The following is a 19,302-nucleotide window of genomic DNA, read 5'->3' on the forward strand; positions in this document are numbered from 1 at the left end:
ATCAGCCTAACATCTGACCACGACAATGGAGGTTGGATTTAATTGAGGTTTATGTTTATGGGAATGAGGTCAAAGGTTAAATGAATTTCCTTTTTGTCTTTTGTTTAAAGAGGGCATACACTCGATTTTTAAATAAATCTGCTGTGGTCTCCAGTATGAATATGCCTTGTGACTCGTTTACCACTGTTTCCTCTTTCAGGAAGTAAAAGCTTGTCAGACAAGTGGGAAGCAGAAAAAACAAGATTATGAGTCTTGCTCATCAATATTCATGATATGCAAATGTATCACCTCTGATTGGCTAAAAACAATACGACTCTTCTGTTGCCTTTGTTCACCTTTTTGGGAGTGGGGGGACCTGCAAATTTGATATTTTGTCTTGAAAAATAACAAGTTTGTAATATGTTGTGGAGTTATGAACAGTTAGCTTCTACTAGCCGAGACGGGCTCTGCTCTCTCCTGGTCGTAAAATATCTTCAGCGTTATGTTGTTGCAAGCAAAGGTGATCGAATCAGAGCTGTGTGGCTTTTTCTTCCCCCGTCTGTTTTCTTTGGGCGGCTAACGCAGGAAATAGAGTTGTTTATTTTAACATTCACGTGGAACTCAGTATGACCGATTGTATTTCAAAAAGAACAAGTAGTATACGTTTCTCAGTGAACCTCCTTTTAAAAGCTCTCATTCACTCGTTTTTTCAATAAATCTGCTGTGGGCCATTGTATGAATGAATGCCTTGCGAGTAATTTTCTGTGGAAAGATAGTTCTTGTGCTTCTGTTTTAGGAAGTAGGGTTTAGTCTGAGGAGTGGGGTTGGAAAACGCCAGGATCAGAAGTCTGACTCAGTAATATTGATGATATACGAACATCTCACCTCTGATTGTCAATCAGCAACATGACTCTTTCGCTGCCTCTAAAGCCTGATTTATACGTCTCTGTCTGCTTCGGTGCAGATAAACGCAACACCATTATGTGTCAGCACAGGGGCTGTCTGACAGGCTCACAGAGGGTGACGGAGACACGCCCCAAATTTCAAACATCCATCAAAAGTGACGAAGACTGCAAGCTTGTGATTGGTCCGTATGCTGCTTCCTGTAAATTTGTCAACAGCACCGCCGTTGCCTCATTAAAAAGTAAAAGATATTTAATCGCAGACTCAGAACAGATTGAAGAACGCATTGCAGACTAAGTCCACAAATATGAACGTTTACTTACCCGTGACTGAGCAAACGTAGATGGAAATGACGGGAAACATGGTTTTAGAGGTGGCGACCGCATGAAGAAGTGGAAGAGAATGGACAAATTTGCTTGTGTTATAAAGTCTCTCAAATATATTAACACATTAGTATCGTGGACCAGATACACGAGTGATATGGTGGCATGATACCACAGAAATCGCTACTCCCTCTGTTGTCCTGACGGGGCTTTGCAACACTCCCCAGGTGATGGACAAGTCCAAGAGAAAAATGTCTCTGTCAATGCGTGTACGTCTCTCCATTGCAGAGTACAAACTCTAACACTGTAAAACACGTGTTCGTCAGTTAAAAACACAAAATTGATGAGTTATTTCTACTAATAACACAAGCTCGACCATATTCCATCATGTTGCGGAGTTGCTATTGCTAATGGTTAACTTCTACTTGAAGTATATCACAAGAAATCCAATATTTTTAAAGGGTGTAATGACTAATCCAAGGGGACCTATAATGCCACCAAGGGCCCATTGCAGTCAATGGCTAGTAAAGAAGCTACCCAGAAAACCTAGCTAGAAAGCAAAGTACCTAGAATAGCATGCTAGCTGGTAGCTAGCATAAATGCTACATAAACAGATGGATTGTTTCTTCTGTCTTATAGTGTACACTAAAACCTGTACAAATAATTTTCCTACACAATGGCTCAATGTGCTTTGTGTATATTATGCGTATGGTTAGATCTAGGCTAATGAGGCTACGTTTAAATGAATCAAAAACATGTCAGAACCATCAGTGATGCTGCACTCTGCTTGCTTCCTTTGTCCGACAGGTGCTTTCTCATAATACCTCTAGTTAAGGGGCTTAGGGTGAATTAGGTTGTTAACACATATCCCAACACAGATGTTGTGGTATTTGTTTTCTATTAAAGCACAAAAATGAGGCTCATAAGGATTTAAAGATTATTCTCAACATATGCGGGCTGAATAGTTTCCCATCCTACATTTAAGCTCTGAACAACTGCAGATCAAGGCAGGATTTATATGCAAATGACTGATCAAACATGGATAGAGTTGCCAATGCCCAGATTAAATGTTAAAATTTAGCATACAATACAAACAGTACATGATCAGATGTCTAAAATCAAAAAGAAAAAAAATCTACAGTATGTAAAGGTTTCTGCAATGTCTCTTTAATTTAGGTGAATGCAGCCAAAATTTCACCGACTGCACTGAGTTACCAGCTAATAACAGGGCTAGCTTAAGAATGTTCTGCAATATTAATTGCAAACAGCACAAACAGCTTCATTGTACTTTGTAGCAACATATAAATCACAGACTGTCATTGCATGACTTATCAACTTTTAAAATACTCCTTCAGTGTGACATTTACACCCACACTAGAGCATTTCAGCAGGTACAACATTACAGCAAAGGTATCTGAGTCCAACCGTGAGAAGCTGGCAGCGGTCCATCTGCAAAGCATATACTGACTAAGTGACCTCATGAAGAAAACAGGCAATAACAACAAACCAAATTTATTCACACATGAACCCTTTATTAGTGTTTATATGGAATTAACTGTCAAGTTATTATGACATTTGTAAAATCCTTTTGCTTGGTATCTTTGGGTATTTGCATCACCCTTAGCAGTCCAAACACGTTCATGCTCTAATTAGGGTTATTTTGTGGCATTTGGAGACATCTCCACCTCCTTAAGTCTTCCATTCCATTCCCTGGATCTAACTTCACACATTCTTGTAGAGATTTGGGTAAATAAGTTTTTATGCTGTTTTAGATTTAATGTCTGTTCTTTGTTTTGCATCAGTATCTTCATGTCTTCTAGTGCTTTTTCCTATCCAGGTTATTTATTTCTTCTTTATCGTTTTCATTTATCTGCAAACTCTGTCCAGGTTTCAGGTTTTCCAGCTGTTGGTTTTCTTTGGACATGGAGTTTTATTCCCCTCCTCTTACTTCCTCCTAAGCCATGTTTGCATTTGGATCCTACGTTACCCAACAGACATACACTATTTTCTCATTTGGAGCTAGAAAAAGAACCACATCAAATGCATATCAAATGCATATGAAAGCATAACTTGTTTATGGATAGTTTTAGACTCAAATGCAGATTGGTACAATGCCTTTGACACATACTAGTTACATACATGTCAATGTGTGTAAATCTGTGTGTGTGTGTGTGCGCGTGCGTATCAGGGAGTAATTACAAGGAATAAAAGCCTGCTTGTACAGAGTGAATTTGTGGGTTTTGAAGTGAGATGGGAGATGATTTTCTGTTTGGCTGAACAGGCTCAATGGTCCCATTCAACTAGCCCCCTTACTGCCTATTGTCCTTCCACTACCAGCCCTACACGCACACACACACGCATGCATGCATGCACATACACACACACACGCGCACACATTTGTGGCTGTGGTGGAGCTAAAGTGGAGGCCAATGCGGGGGAGAAGGAGCGATGAAAAGTTGGAGGACGAGGGAGCTGAGAGAGTTGTCAGGAGGTTTGAGGAGGTGTGTGTGTGTGTGTTTGTGTGTGTGTGTGTGCTCACTGAAAACAGTCACAGCATTTTCATTACTCAGTCAAGTCTGCAGATCTAACTGAATCTGCAGCATATTTATATTCTGATCCCTGCAAACCAACCTTATAAAGTTCTGTCATAACCCTCTAATGTGTGATTTTTGTGTTTACATGAACATAACATTGCTCTGGTCCTACATTAGACCTCCACATGATAGAAGACACTCCCCCCACCCTTCCAACACACACACACACACACAATAGCCAGTTTAATAACACACACGGGTCCCACAGTAGTCTGGCCAGGCGGATGAGGAACTCACACAAGTCGGGGGTTAATAATCGTCTGCCTCTGGTCCGGAGCCCATTAGGACATTGATCTGGCTGTGTCTTTAATGCCACCTGGGGAAAGGAATGTGCTGGGTCTTGTGTGTGTCTGTGGGGTGGGGGGTGGGGGGTGGCGGGGTGTCAGAAAGAGGTCAGTCAAAGCAGAGAGAGAGAGAGAGAGAGAGAGAGAGAGAGAGAGAGAGAGAGAGAGAGAGAGAGAGAGAGAGAGAGAGAGAGGCTAATATTCCTGAGGTCAGTCGGTCAAAGGTCATTCAGAGCATTCTGGATGGCTGACTGTAAGCAAACAGGTTTATGAAAGAAATCTACTTGTGCCTGAACTATTTATTGTTTTATATCCTCCTGAAGCAATGCCAGGTCTGAGTCATTGCCTTTAAATGTCAGAAGTCTGCAACAAACCCATACCAGGTTATGTGATGCATTTATTCATTCAGCATCTCTGCTTGTTTCAGACCTTAAAAGCTGCATCTGAGCTTGTAAGCAAACGGGTCAAGGCCTGTGAAAGGAAATAACTTGAATATTTTTCTTTCCAGGAGGGAAAACCATTAGATTCACGTCCAAGAGCACACTTCGAACAAAGATGTTAGCTCCAAATGGCTCTTTTTAGGTCTTGTTAATTCTGTTCCACTAGCCTGTTGCATGTTTTACTTGTCTTTTTATCAGAATTTAGCTCTCATCCCCATGGTTCCAGTTTTTCTTAATCCAAAGTGGACTTGGGTGTTTGCTGCCCTCATCTATCCTCACTTCATTCTGCTGTTTTTTTTAACATTGAACAAGCCTTTCATTCCCTTGTTTTTTAAAGACGCTACTTTCAGTTTCAGGCTCGAGCTTCTTGGTCTGAAGAACCATCTGCTAGATTCCAGGGGAAACCCATGGAGGACACAGCTGGAGATGGGAAGAATGGGAGATGAGAGTCTTTAAATGTGCACGACTGCCAGTCGGTCAGCTGCACTCACTCAGAGCTGAACTGGAGAAGGCGAGAAAGTGATGTGATTGCAGTTGCAGGTCGGGGCGAGGATATGGGTTTGGCAAGATGTGGCTTTGGTTGAGATAAATGTGCCGTCAGACCTCTGAAGTAAGACAAACACCACTCTGTGTGTGTGAGAACCACAAACACAACACCTGATTTGGTTTTAAAAACACCTGCATCGTTATTTTTCTCACCTTAAACTCAAACTTTATTTACTCATTTCTCTTTTATGATTCTGTCCGTGCACAGACCCTCACTAAAACCACACATTTTAAATACTTTTTTGGATGTTTTTATTGGGGACTAGCATGAAGTGCACATGTTCAAATAAATATAAACCCTTTATCCAACCCTGTAAAAAATGAGTAAAAGTAAAGTACTTAAAGTAAAATGCTCATTATTAGACTGGAATTAAAGCATGCTGATCTGACCAGTGTGAAACAACCCTTTGATTTAACAGCAGTAGAAACTATTTTCTCTAGTTTAATTCGAGCTGGTTCAGGGAAGTGTTCTGTTCTTCCTGGCAGGTCTGGATGAATTACGATAACTATAAAAGTATAACGTAAACCTGTTGATCTGTGGTGGCGAGAAGCCAGCACATTCAGCCTGCAGGCGGATGCAGAGTCAGACAGTAAAAGCTGGAGCTGCTGTGACAAGAAAGCAGCTGATAGTGGGAATCTTCCCCTCAGATTTCTGGTGAATTCAAATTGCCTGTTGGAACATTTTCAGAAGAACTAATCGAGGTTGTCGCTTCCTCTCTTCATGAGAACCTCGGTGTCTCTCTCTCTCTGACTCTTCTCCTGGAAAACAGACTTCAGTATCAGAATGAGTCATTAGCTCTCTCTCTCTCTCTGTGTGTTCTTGTATGGTAGCTCCTCTCGTGCAGGCTGCACCAGGTGAACTGGCCTGGTACGGAAGGTCACCGCTGTGATGTCACTTCCCTTTCCTTTCCGGATATTCCCAGCATTCTACTGCCAGCAGCCGGGAACTCTGGGAACCGAGAGCAGGAAGCCTGGCTCCTCCGCTGGAGAGAGGGCATGTTCTGGTGATGTGTGCTCAACTTTCAGCTCCGAGTGACTCATCAATTGCTGACTAAAGTCACATTATATATAATATGTATAGTGGCTGTTGGAGTGAAACACATAAGGGTCACTTCAAGATGAAGTAACATCGCCCCCCTCTGGTTTAAATCATTAACAGGAAGCTGAAATTCACTTGACTCTTGATGGCAGTGCAGATGTTCTAAATCCTGGTCCTGGGGGGGGGGGGGGGGGGGGGGGGGTATCCAGCATGTTTTTGTTGTTTCAACACACTTGAGTCAGTGTGCAGCAGCTCATGCAGAAGCCTGCTAATCACCTGCTGATTGAAATCAGGTGTGTTAAAGCAGGGTGAAAGTAAAATGTGCTGGATACCGGCCCCCCAGGACCAGAATTGAGAACCCCTAATCTAGGAACTGGTTCATTACCTCTTTATTCTCACCTGTGGAAAAACCTAGAAACCTTTTTGTCTGTTTAAAGGTGCAATATGTAAGAATAAAGGGAGAATTTTACAGTGAGAAAATCTCAAAAAGGTTTAATGTTTCAGTCATTTTGGAAGGAAGGTTATGCAGCAACATGTTTCATATCCAGCTGGCTGTGGGGATTGCCAGTTTTTGTCCCTTCAAAACAAAGGAAGGAGGGACATAACTACTGTTTACCATCAGTGAGTGTGGGGTTGTCGTGCCTCCTGCGAGCTAATACTGCAGCAATTGTAACTGTAATTTGATGATGACCGGCAACAAGCTCCAGAGTTGTTTAAAGTGGTTGCTGTAATGAATTTTACCACAGAATGTCATTTTTACTTCCTTTCTACATAATACACCTTTAAGAGAAACTGATCTGTACTCCAGCAGAATCAGACACTTAGCTAGCTCTACACTGGTTTCACAGACAGGGTCTGGTGGAGCCAGTAGTCACAGAGGGTGCCCTTGGCAAAAAAAGGTTTAAAAGGGTGTGCAATCAATGTATAGGTGTGGTAGATAGAGACAAACAGTTTTCTACCGTGGTCATGTTTGTGCTTGAATGAATCATTTTTATTTTATATGATTTCAACTTCCTGAACTTTTAGACAATAAATGGACTTGCATATCCAACTGACAATTTGAACCTTTTGGATTCATCCTTTTGTATTTTGTCATCCTACACCGTGATTATGTTCATCCAGCTAGTACGCCATGGCAAAAGGGTCCTTAATGAAGAAAATAACTAATCATTACAGAAAAATTTGCTAAATATCTATTTAAAAGGCAGGTGAAGGTCAGGTGGAGCTGTTAAAGCTATGATATTAAAGGTGTGGAACACTGGAAAAAACTTTTAATGATTATTTATGATTAGACATTGCGAGCCTATAAATGTAACAAAGCGGTCCTTCACTGAAAAAAACATGTTTTACTTATTATTTTTAGAAATGATTGGTCACTCTGAGTTTTTAATGCATGAACATGAAAACAGACTCCTACACCGATCTCCTTCATTAGCTTCTGATAGAAAATAGTGGCTGAAACTCTAGGATTTGAAAATCTTGACAGAGCTACATCCCACTGTCACTTAACATTATGGACTAACCCATGTTAACTTGTGACGGGGAAGGCTGTTGTTGGTTTAATGTCTAGGAAACAGCCGAGAACGTCTCGGCTAGTAGAAGCTAACCGTTAGCATTAGCACTTCCACCACACAGCAGAACTTCTCCATGCTTGTGTTATTTGTGGAGATAAAATGCCACTGTTGCAAATCAGTGGTAGAGTCACTTTGCTGTTAGCCAATCAGAGTTTAGATGCCAAAATATCAGGAAAAAAGACTCCAAATCCTGCCGTCTGAAGCTGAGCTGTGATGTGGCTCACCTCTAGTTCCTGGAAATGACGCACCAGTGTTTTTCTTCCCCAGAGTCAGACTTACAAGGCTTTGATTCCTACTAAAGATCACTGCAAATGTATTGATTAAATGAGTGTTCAACACTTTAAACGTAACACTGAACAGGAATCCAAAAATCAACACACGGAAGAATCAATGAAGAACAAAAACCAAACTATTAACGTTTTATTCACTGATTGTCATGATTTGACATCATCACGATGCACACTCTATGAACCTGCTTTATGTTTGACTCCTGCTAGAAGCTGCTCCTCTGACTCAGATGGACATCAGGAATTCCTCTAGAAAACAGCAAAAACACAGAACGTGTTTCACGGCATGAGAACGACAGATAAGGGTTTTTAGTGGAAAAGATATTGTTTTTCTGTTTGGGATTTATCCTTAACTGCCTCACCATCTTTCACCACCCCACAGTACTCCTCACACTCAGCCTTGGTGTAGAACTTGTTGCCGTTGCTCTGGCAGAGGCCTTGTTGGTAGGGAACGCAGAGACCAGCGGTGGCGTTGAAAGCCCAGACGGCTGGTTGTCCGGCGCAGGGCTGAGCAGCCATGGGAAGGCGGCACACGGCTACAAAGACAAAAAGACAGAGGTAAAATTGAGCAGATTCTGCAAAAATCTCAAGTAGTTGATTCCTCACCCTCTGTGCGACATCTCTGCAGACACTCCTTCTCAGTTTTAAAGTTGTTCTTATTGCCCAAACAGCCTCCATACTTGAAAAGCTCGCAGCTCATTGAGGAGGAGTTGTAGAAGTACCGTTCGTGCATCCCAAAACAGGGCCCCGTGTCTGGAGATGTGCCACATGCCTCTGTGGGGAACATTTAGGAACAAACAGAACCGTAAGAAATTTTTTGACCAGTTTTATCACATCAGAGTGTCCAGCTGACAGCTTTGAGGAAGATTTGATTTGTTACCGGTTCCGTTGAACAGAGGCATGTCATCACCAGAACCTTCGGTTTCCTCCAGGAGTAAAGAAGGCACCACGTTTCTCCTCACTCGCTGTAAACACAACCCTTCAACCTTTAAAATTATCCTTTATTTTACATTCAGATAGTTTAAAATGTGTTTTATTAATTCTCTGAATGACTTTTTAAATTTTTTTTCTCGAATTGCAGTTTCTCAGCTAGATTAAAAAAGGTAAAGATGATTTAAGGCTATTCACTTTAAAATAATATTAAATCTTCACAATTATTCCTAAGAGTCTTTATAAGCCACAGAAGTGCTTTCTCTGTTCAAACTGGAAAGAAGGCAGTTCCAAGCTGGTAATGTCCACCTATGCAAGCTAACTCACCAATCGCCCAATCCCCAGAGCGTCTGTTAATTTGGCAAATTAATTAGACATTTCAGTGTTTTGATTTTTTAAAACTAACTTATATCCTATTTGGATCTACATTATAACCATTAGTCTGATGTTCAATGAAAAATTTTTTAAACCAGGACTTCCCCTGGTTAAAAAAATGAAGCTAGGATATTACAGTTAAAGGTGCCACCATATTGCATTTATGGAGAGATGGGGATGAAAGTGTCACTGACTCACTTGTAGAGAAACTGTGAAGTTTAAACGTCAGAATTTCTCACGTGTAGGTTAAGGACAAATTGAGATTTGAATATCAGCAGGGTTAGGATTCAACAGAAAATATAGCATAAAAAACCTTGAGATTTTTGATTTTCTAACCTGAAACGTGAACACACGTTACATGCTGTGGGCGGGACTTAAAACATGTACTAGAACCAGCCATTAGAGGGCAGTTATAGTGTTTTTCACTGGGCCCACAGGGACACTGACAGGAGAGCACTGTTTCCTGTTTTTCAGCTCTGAGTTATTGGTGGCAGGGTTTGGATGCTAGGAGAGAGACTGAACTCTTCTCCTGATAACATTATTTTGTAGCTGATGAATGTAAATTTCCTTCTATATTTAAAGCTGCAATAGCAAATTTACAAAACAAGCTAGCTTTGAAACACAAACATGGTCACAGAAAACACACCCCTCCTGCGGGGGTATCGTCCCTACACAACATTAGCTGGAACCGGAAATCCGCATCGCCAGAGAGCGCAAAACACCCATCGCTGTTTTCTACGCCTAAACATCTTTTACTGTGCGTAACTGAAATGGTGTTTTTCTTTTTGGGACTCTGGTAGTTTGTCCTAAAGTTGAAATGGTAGCAGCCGGTGTTTCTCATTCTCTGATGTATTGAGCAGAGAACCTCTCACACCCGTGGTGCTCTGTTGCAAAATGTGTGAGTGTGTTATGAATGGAGGACCCAGGGAAGTGCGGCGGTTCGGTTAGACCGACAGCCGGATAGTCCAATGGTTGCTTTTGAATGTTCATTAATTTCTTGCGTTGTTATTATTATTTTTTAATCTCCACAATATATTTATGGCTAAACTGTGTTAACATGTTGTTAATTAATTAATAATGTAATTTTTAAGCTAACTTGCTTTCTAAATTTGCTATTGTGGCTTTAAAGTACAGCAACTCAAAGTTCTTCAATCTGCAGAACTCCAGTGAACCAAAATAAAAATTTGAGAGTGATAACAAAGAAAGAGAAAAATATGTCAAACAGCTGTAATAATTTATACAACTAAACAAAAAATATATGAATAAATAAGTGGACACATAATTGACAAGTTTATTCATAACGCTAAAGGAGATAATTCTGGTTAGACCTACCTGAGGCTCGGGTTGAATCGATGGCTCTACGACCTGCTCCCCAGGAACACAGTCACCTGTAAAGTTAAAGTTAAAGTCCCATTAATTGTCACACACACTAATGTGTGTGCGAAATTTGTTCTCCGCATTTGACCCATCCCCTGGGGGAGCGGTGAGCTGCAGACACAGCCGCGCTCGGGAACTATTTGGTGGTTTAATCCCCCAATCCAACCCCTTAATGCTGAGTGTCAAGCAGGGAGGCATAGGGTCCCATTTTATCAAAGTCTTTGGTATGACCCGACCAGGAATCGAACCCCTGATCTCCCAGTCTCAGGGCAGACACTCTACCACCAGGCCACTGAGAAAGGTTAACAACAGCAATTAATGGTAAATGGCCTGTAGATATTTGTATTCAACCTTCTTAGGGTTCTACAACCCCCCATGGCGCATCACAACACAATCAGTCATTCACCCATTCACACACTGGTGGGGATGTGACAGAGGTGAGGCTGCCGAGTACTGAAGGAACCAGTCCTCAGACCACCACCAGCAGACAAGATGGGTTGTCTTTCCCAAGGACACAACAGTAGCATTCTCTGGTGGAAGCCGGGATTGAACCTGCAACCTTCTGATTACTGGACAACCCGCTCAACCTCCTGAGCCACTGCTGTAATAATAATAACTAATAAATAATAGTAGTAGTAGTAGTAGTAGTAGTAGTAGTAGTAGTAATAATAATAATAATAATAATAATAATAATAATAATAATAATAAATCTCCTGGGACATAAAATATTTGAAACAAAGTCCCATTAGTCACCTGTGGGGAACGGTGAGCTGCAGCTGTGGCTGTGCTCTGGAGGTATTTGTTGTCATGTTTGTTTACCTTTATTCTTTTTAATTATGATGTTGTCATCAGGCATTCCTTGTTCTCTCACCAGGGTTTTAAAGTCCTCCAGCACAGTTGGTCTCACAGACATGGTCCGGCCTTCAGACAGAAAAGAAAGAAGAAATTCATGTGAGAAATGTGTTTAGTGTACTATAACTAGAATTTAGAATATTTTTACATAACAGGAAACAAAAAGGCCTTTATTTTGTGGTTTATCAAAATGATTTAGGGCAAACTTTGCATAAAAAAGAGCAGTGTGCACAGAAAGAACAGAAAAATGAAAAAAGTTGTGAGCACATACTGTAAAGTTTAAACGTGGTTTTCTTTTCACCCGTCGCCTTCTGTTTGCTGTCGAGCACAATGGCATACTCTTTGTAGTCTGTGTGAACCACATAAGCATCCACATCTGCCTCCCACCCTGCAGGAAGAAGAGTCATTATATTATTGTTTTCCACTGAAGGCGGGATTCTACTGATAGAAAAAAATGAAAACAAACAGAAAAGTATACTTTGAACATGATAGAAAAATCGTCCTGGCGTGGCGGTCAGCTCATAAACTCCAGTCATCTCTGTGCACGTTCCATTTCTGCACACAAATCAATTCAGTGGGAGAGCAAAAAGAGATTTGGCAAAACTTCAATGATTTATTTTATTTAGTTAAAATTAGTCAGAGTTATAAAAAACAAAAATGAAAACATCTGAAATTATTGTTGTGAAATACTGTCGGTTTCTTCACTGCCTCCAGGAATGTTTAGACTCTAAAGGAAGAATTACTTCAGGAGAAATTAATAACTGAATATTTTAGGCAAAGTAGCTTTAGTTGTATAGCACATGTCAATCACAAAGACAATTCAAAGTGCTTTACAGAAGCAAGAACAGCAAACACAGTAAAGCAAACAAAGAAACGTAGGTATAAATTTCGGATTCAGCAAACAGATAAAAGGCATTGTCAAAAGGGCAGCAGTTACAGTGCAGAAGGTGCAGCATAAGAACATTTATTCAAAGGCTAATGAAAACATGAAGGTTTTTTATTTCGATTCACTAGAGTTGGGGCACATTTGAGGTAATGGGTGAAGCTGATTCTATCTGTGTGCAGCATAGTGACTAAAAACAGCTTCACCCTGTTTGGTTCTGACCCGAAGTTCTGCCAGCTGACTGTTTCCTATGGATCTGAGAGCCCTGCTGGGTGTATATACTGGAAGGACATCCAACATGTACTTTGGCCCCATGCCATTGAGTAATTTATAGACTAGTAAAACACGTACAAGTTGATACTGGTAACCAGTGTAGAGATTTAAGAACAGGAGTGATGTGCTTGGTTATTTTAGTTCTTGTTAAGACTCTAGCAGCAGCATTCTGAACAAGCTGCAGGTGTTTTAAAGCAGTTTTGGGGAGACCAGTTTGAAGACCATTGCAATAGTCCAGCCTGCTGGAGACGAACACAAAAGTTTCTCTAGGTCTTGTTTTGACATGAGACCACTGAGTCTTGCCAATTGATGGAGATGATAAAACGCTGATCTAGCTACAGCTTTAATGTGACCAGTGAAGCTCAGGTCTGAGTTAATGGTAACACCAAGATTTCTAACCTCAGTTTTACTCGAAAAACGCCAGGAGATTGTGTTTTTATTTTCAAGTCTCTGTCTGATGTTTTTAAATTATAAATCATTATATAAAAAGTTGACAAAATGTGTGCATCAGTTTAGTGCAGAAATGTTGAGCCATTTGATGTTGATCTGAATCCAGATTTTCTTTTTAACTGGGTTAAATTTGTGGTTTAAACATAATGCAAGCCCCAGATTAATTATTTAGATAAAATGTCCTAAAATTGGGGACATTTTTTGTAGCATTTCAAATATTGTCTTTGTGAATCTATCCATCCGTTCGTCCAGTCTCATCCACTTATCCAGAGTCGGGTCGCGGGAGCAGCAACCTAAGCAGGGAGGCCCAGACTTCCCTCTTTCCAGCCACTTAGGCCAGCTCCTCCAGGGAATCCCATGGCATTCTCTGGCCAGCCAAGAGACACATTCTCTCTAGCATGTCCTGGGTCTTCTTTTGGGTCTTTTCTGGGTTGGATGTGCCCAGAAAACGTCACCAGGGAGGCGTCAAGGAGGCATTCTACCCTTTTCCGATTGAAGACAATGGTCTCAAGTTTAGAGGAGCTGATTCTCATCCCAGCCACTTCACACTCAGCTGTGAAATGCTCCAGCTGAGATCACTGTCTGATGAAGCCAAAAGGACCACACCATCTGCATAAAGCAGACACCTGATCCTTAGGCCACCAAAACAGATCCCCTCAACACCATAAAAGTTATGAACAGAATCTGTGACAAAGGGCAGCCTTGGCGGAGTCCAACTCTCACCGGAAACTAGCTCGACTTACTGTTGGCAATGGGGGCAAAGCTCTGACACTGGTCATACAGGGACCTAACAGCCCTTATCAAAGGGCCTTGTACCCCACATTCCCGGAGTACCCCCGAACAGATCTCATCCTCCCCAAGAAACTTTTTGACCACTTCAGCTCAGCACACCTCAACACACCTCAGCTTACAGTGTTTGTCCCGAGGAACAAACATCTGATTATCACTCTATCTCACCCCTGAAGTGGCTGCAGGTTTTCTTGAAGTTTTTAGAAAGATCCCTCCCACTCCGGTAACTGCCTCTTGTGATTTTACTGTCAATGATTTTAACAGTAGACTGAAATCCGCTCTCGACCTGCTCGCTCCACTTAAAGTCAAAAGTCTATATTCAAAACGTGCTTCACCGTGGATAAATGAAAATCTAAAGAAACTAAAGAGAAATTGCAGGGTTGCAGAGTGGAGATGGAGAAAGAACAAAACAACTATAAATCATCAAATATATACAGAGCTACTTAAATCATATAATAATGCAGTGAGAATTTCAAGAAATGCATACCTTTCCAAACTCATTCTAGACAATAAACACAATCCCAGAATACTTTTTTCCACCATAAACAACATTTTAAACCGTACATCCAATTCACTTCAGAAAACACCCTCAAATGCACTCTGTGAGGACTTTGCAGTCCACTTCAGAGGGAAGGTAGACACCATCAGAAGGAATATTTTCCCGTCCCTAAGTAATAAGGTTTTAGATAAATCTGAATGTGTGTCTATACCAGAGGAAACACTGGACAGGTTTGTCCTGGTAGAAGCTGAGACTCTTGATAAAGTTTTCTCCTCAGTGAGACCCACCACATGTGTTCTGGACCCAATTCCATCTTCGTTTTTTAAACAATTCTATGGATCTTTTAGTGATGAGATTTTAACCCTGATGAATTGCTCCCTTCAGGGAGGTGGGGGTCTTTCCTGCTGCCTTTAAAAGGGTGGTGGTGAGGACCCTGTTGAAGAAGAGCAATCTAGATTTTAATGAATTAAACAATTATCGACCGGTATCCAACTTACCATTTTTAAGCAAAATTTTTAGAAAAGATGGTTTTAAATCAACTAAATGATTTTTAAACACTCATAATGTCCTGGAGAAATTTCAGTCTGGTTTTAGGGTGAACCACAGCACCGAGACAGCCCTTCTGAAGATTTTAAATGATTTTAGAGTAAATTACGACAAACGTAAGTTGACAGTGTTGGTTCTACTGGATCTAAGTGCTGCCTTCGATACAGTAGACCACACTGTTCTTTTAACTCGTTTAAAACAGATCGGCCTCTCTGGTTCTGTACATAAAAGGTTCACATCCTACCTCACAGACAGGACTTTCATGGTGAGTTTGGATACCTGTTCCTCTAGGGTCCATGGGATTACATGTGGTGTGCCCCAGGGTTCAATTTTAGGCCCAGTGCTTTTTAATTTTTAAATGCTCCCTCTTGGCGGTGTCATCAGGAGACACGGGGTCAACTTTCACAGTTATGCTGATGATACACAGTTGTACATCTCCGTGCCTCCTGATGACTCTCGGCCAGTGGATGCACTTTTTAACTGTATTTTAGACATCAAATCCTGGATGGCAGAGAACTTTCTCCAGCTCAACCAGGACAAAACTAAAGTTTTAGTCATTGGTCCTGAGGCCCAGAAAAAGAGGCTTTTACCAAAATTACAATCTCTGTCTTTTAATCCATCTGAACAAGTGAAGAACCTGGGTGTGATTTTTGACTCTGAGCTGACTTTTATCCCGCACATTAAAAATATCACAAAAATAGTTTTTTATCTTCTAAAGAACATCGCCAGAGTCCACCTCATTCTTTCTCGGGCCAACACGGAGATGCTGATGCATGCTTTTATCACCAGTAGGATAGACTACTTTAATACCCTGCTTTCTGGTCTTTCATAAAAAGAGCATCTCAGACTTACAACTTCTACAAAATTCGGCATCACGTGTCCTGATGAAGACCAGGAGGAGGGAGCACATGACACCAGTTTTAGAATCATTGCATTTCTCCCCGTATGTTTCAGGATCAATTTTAAGGTTCTTCTAATGATTTTTAGGTGTCCTACTGGTCTTAGGCCTTCTTATCTCTCAGAACTATTTTTACCATATGAACCCTCACGGCCTCTGCACTCCTCTGGCAGCCGTCTCCTGGTCATCCCTAAAGTTAGGACACACACTCACGGTGAGGCGTACTTCCAGTATTACAGCCCTTGCCTCTGGAACGAGCTGCCAAAGGACCTCAGGGCCGCAGAGAATGTTCATGTTTTTAAGTCCAGGCTCAAGACCCATTCATTTCTTTCTTCCATCTATTTAGGTTAGCTTTTATCTAAATATTTACTACAGTTTTATTTTTCGTTTTACATGATTATATGTTATTGCTTGCTTTGCATGTTTTATATGATTATATTTTAGCACTGTTTCATTATTTAATATTATTATTTTACTGTCTATATGATTTTATTTATTACTTATTTTCTAACTTTTGTCCCTTATATTAGCTCTTTTATTATGTTCTTACCCATTTTAATCCAGTGTTTTCTCTGTAGGGGCCCTCTGCCCCGGGGGCGGTGGTCGACTGTTGCTTCCTGGGCGCTCTACAGGTAGTGTTTAAGTGGAGGTGGGGGTCTATGCTCCCCCTCCACTGAGCGCCCTGACGTAGTGTGGAAGACCTGATGCTGCCGGGGCAGACGGCTCCTCTGATGGTGTTTCCTTGCCTTATCTTACTTGGCTCATCTGGACTCAGCCAAATATAAGTTTTCTTGTGTGTGTGTGTGTATGTGTGTGTGTGTGTGTGTGTGCGTGCGTGTGTGCTTGCATATGTCTGTTATTGTTTTTAACCTGTTATGGGAATCTGGGATCATTTTGTAAAGCACTTTGTTTGAAAAGCGCTTTATAAATACATCTGATTGATTGTTACACTCCTGCTTAGACTCTACTAAAACCTGGATGGCTGGGAACTTTCTACAGCTGAATGAAGATAAGACTGAGATCCTCATCTGTGCCCCAGACAAGCTGGTTCCCAAAGTCAAACTGTCTTGGTCAGCTTGCTTCTCACCTCAAACCTTCTGTCAGGAATCTTGGTGTGACCTTTGACCCAGCTCTCACCCTGGATTCTCATGTCAGTTCTCTTGTTCGCTCTTCCTTCTTCCATCTCAGGAACATTGCTAAGCTGAGTCCCATTCTGTCCCACTCTGAACTTGAGACAGTTCTCCACACCTTCATCTCCTCACGCTTAGACTACTGTAACTCTCTTTTCACGTGTCTGAGCAGAACCTCCCTGAACCGTCTACAGGTGGTTCAGAATGCCTGTGCTCGGCTTCTGACCAAGTCCTCCAAACACACCTACATCACCCCGCTTCTCCTCCAGCTTCACTGGCTGCCAGTCAACTTCAGGGTTCATTTCAAGATCCTGGTTCTGGTCTATAGGGCCTTACATGGACAAGCACCATCTTACATTGGTGATCTTCTCAGTCCTTACAGCTGAACACTCACCTGTTCAAGCGCCTCATAATTTTTTAGCTTGAGAGGTGCTCGTTTTCTTTCTTTCTTTCTTTCTTTCTTTCTTTCTTTCTTTCTTTCTTTCTTTCTTTCTTTCTTTCTCGGCCCATAGATTGGAGAGTCCCCGGAAGATGTGCCGGTTTACTTCTTTGTACAAATTCTGGACTGTTTTCCAGGTTATTACTTTGGGTCCTATTTCATATAATGCATTTAATTTTATTTTAAAAAGTTCAAACTTGGCTCCCCTTTTCCCATGATTTTTAATTACGTAAATATTTAGACTATTGAAGAGCAGAGAAATATTTTGAATAAGCAAATGATCAATGAAAGCATCCGTAAATGGAATCAATATCAGGTATTTTTTAGCGTATTTGTTTTGTTTTTTGTTGTTAGAAGAGGCCTTGAGTTAGGAGTGAAACATATTTGAATCCAAACCTTAGAACTCTTTGTTTCATCTTGATCTTTCCTTCTGTGGGACCTCTCTGTAGCACCAGTTTGCCAATGGCGACCTCTCCTCTGGGACTCGAATGCCTCATGGGATGACATGCAGTCGCCACAGCAATGTCATACCATGTTCCCAAAAACTGTCATCAGTGACAATGATAATTTAACTTTTATTAAAATCAATTCTACCCACATGAAACATCCTGATCCTGAAAACAGCAGAAAAGTTTACCCTCTCACCTTGCTCACATCAAAGTTTTCCTGTGTGGCAAAAAGTGGATCTGGGAGAACCGGGAGAGCCTCAAGGGTCCAGATCCATCCCAGGATCAGCAGAGAAACCATAAAAGATGTTTTATGCATCATTTTGGACTGTTTTTCGAAGCGAGGAACCAATCCACTCTGATCTTTGAAGAGCTCTGACAGTGATGACCCTCTGAATGTAATCACTCCTACAGCTGAGTAACAAACAAACAAAAAGGGAGCAAAGTTCTGATTTTCTGTGACTCTCTAGTAAGTAGCCAGGTGCCTACACATTGGACTTCAGAGTTGCAGCAATACTGACGGATCAATACATGTATCCTAGTTTGTGCAAGAATCTGCTTTTGACTCTGTTCTCAGCGTGTCTTTATTCTTTTTTTATTGTGTTGGTGTTCAGAAGAGATCAACACCTTTTAACTATTTCAACACAACCAATGTCATCACTGAGACAAGAAGCTTGATATGTCAGGAATTTTGAAAAGAAAAAAGCCCGATGTCCCTAAAACCTGCTAGCCGAGAAATCTAGACCAACCATACATTAGCAAAAAGATTTTAATCTGCAGGTCGGGCTAGCCACGCTCTATTGTAGGCTCAGCAGGTCTAACGTTGGCTCAAACAGTTTTTTGTCTGCTCTATCACAGCACTGTTTGTTGGGCAAGGTTAGTGATGAGTGATGGAGAAAAACAACAAAGATTGCATCAGCTCATTTGAAATAGTTTTGGCATCAACTTTGGACTATTTAGACTCGTGCAATGCCTTGTAAATTGGAATAAAAGCTCTGTTACACCTGTTTGAGGACAGAGAAGTCAGCCATAGAAGAAAGTAGCTTCAGACAGCAGGATTTAATGATATTTGGACATCTCGTCTCTGATTGGCTAACATGACGCTACCACTGAGTCCATTTGCTTTGTGACGTTGATGTTTTATCACCACAAATAACACAAGCCTGTAGGAGTTCTGCTGCGTGGTGGAGTTGATAATGCTAACGGTTAGCCCCTACTTGTCGAGATGTTCTCAGTTGTTTCCTGGAGGCTAAACCAACAACAGCCTTCCCTGTCACAAGCCAAGATGGGTGAGTCCATGAATGTTAAGTGACGGTGTGTGTCAGGCTTTTCAAATCCTAAAGTTTCACCGTCTTATTTTCTACCAGTAGCTAATGCAGAAGACAGGTTTAGCCTGCATGTTCGGCCTCCATATTAAACTAAAAGTGACATCATGTTTAAGAATAA

The 19,302-nt window shown here is 41.2% G+C and overlaps 1 protein-coding gene across 1 annotated transcript; it reads right to left on the reverse strand.

The window, feature by feature from the left end:
• Nucleotides 1-8,089: 8,089 nt before the first annotated feature.
• LOC107372346 (protein AMBP) lies at nt 8,090-18,273 on the reverse strand. Its single transcript, XM_015940554.3, has 10 exons — nt 18,056-18,273; nt 17,807-17,955; nt 11,982-12,058; nt 11,775-11,891; nt 11,471-11,572; nt 10,607-10,662; nt 8,850-8,934; nt 8,576-8,743; nt 8,332-8,505; nt 8,090-8,218 (listed from the first exon to the last, which is right to left on the reverse strand). Exons 1-10 carry the CDS (start codon nt 18,176-18,178, stop codon nt 8,196-8,198), a joined length of 1,074 nt encoding a protein of 357 aa, XP_015796040.3. The 5' UTR covers nt 18,179-18,273; the 3' UTR covers nt 8,090-8,195.
• Between the last annotated feature and the right edge of the window lie 1,029 nt (nt 18,274-19,302).

This window comes from Nothobranchius furzeri, chromosome 6, assembly GCF_043380555.1.
Source record: "Nothobranchius furzeri strain GRZ-AD chromosome 6, NfurGRZ-RIMD1, whole genome shotgun sequence".
In the NCBI taxonomy this organism is placed as follows: Eukaryota; Metazoa; Chordata; class Actinopteri; order Cyprinodontiformes; family Nothobranchiidae; genus Nothobranchius; species Nothobranchius furzeri.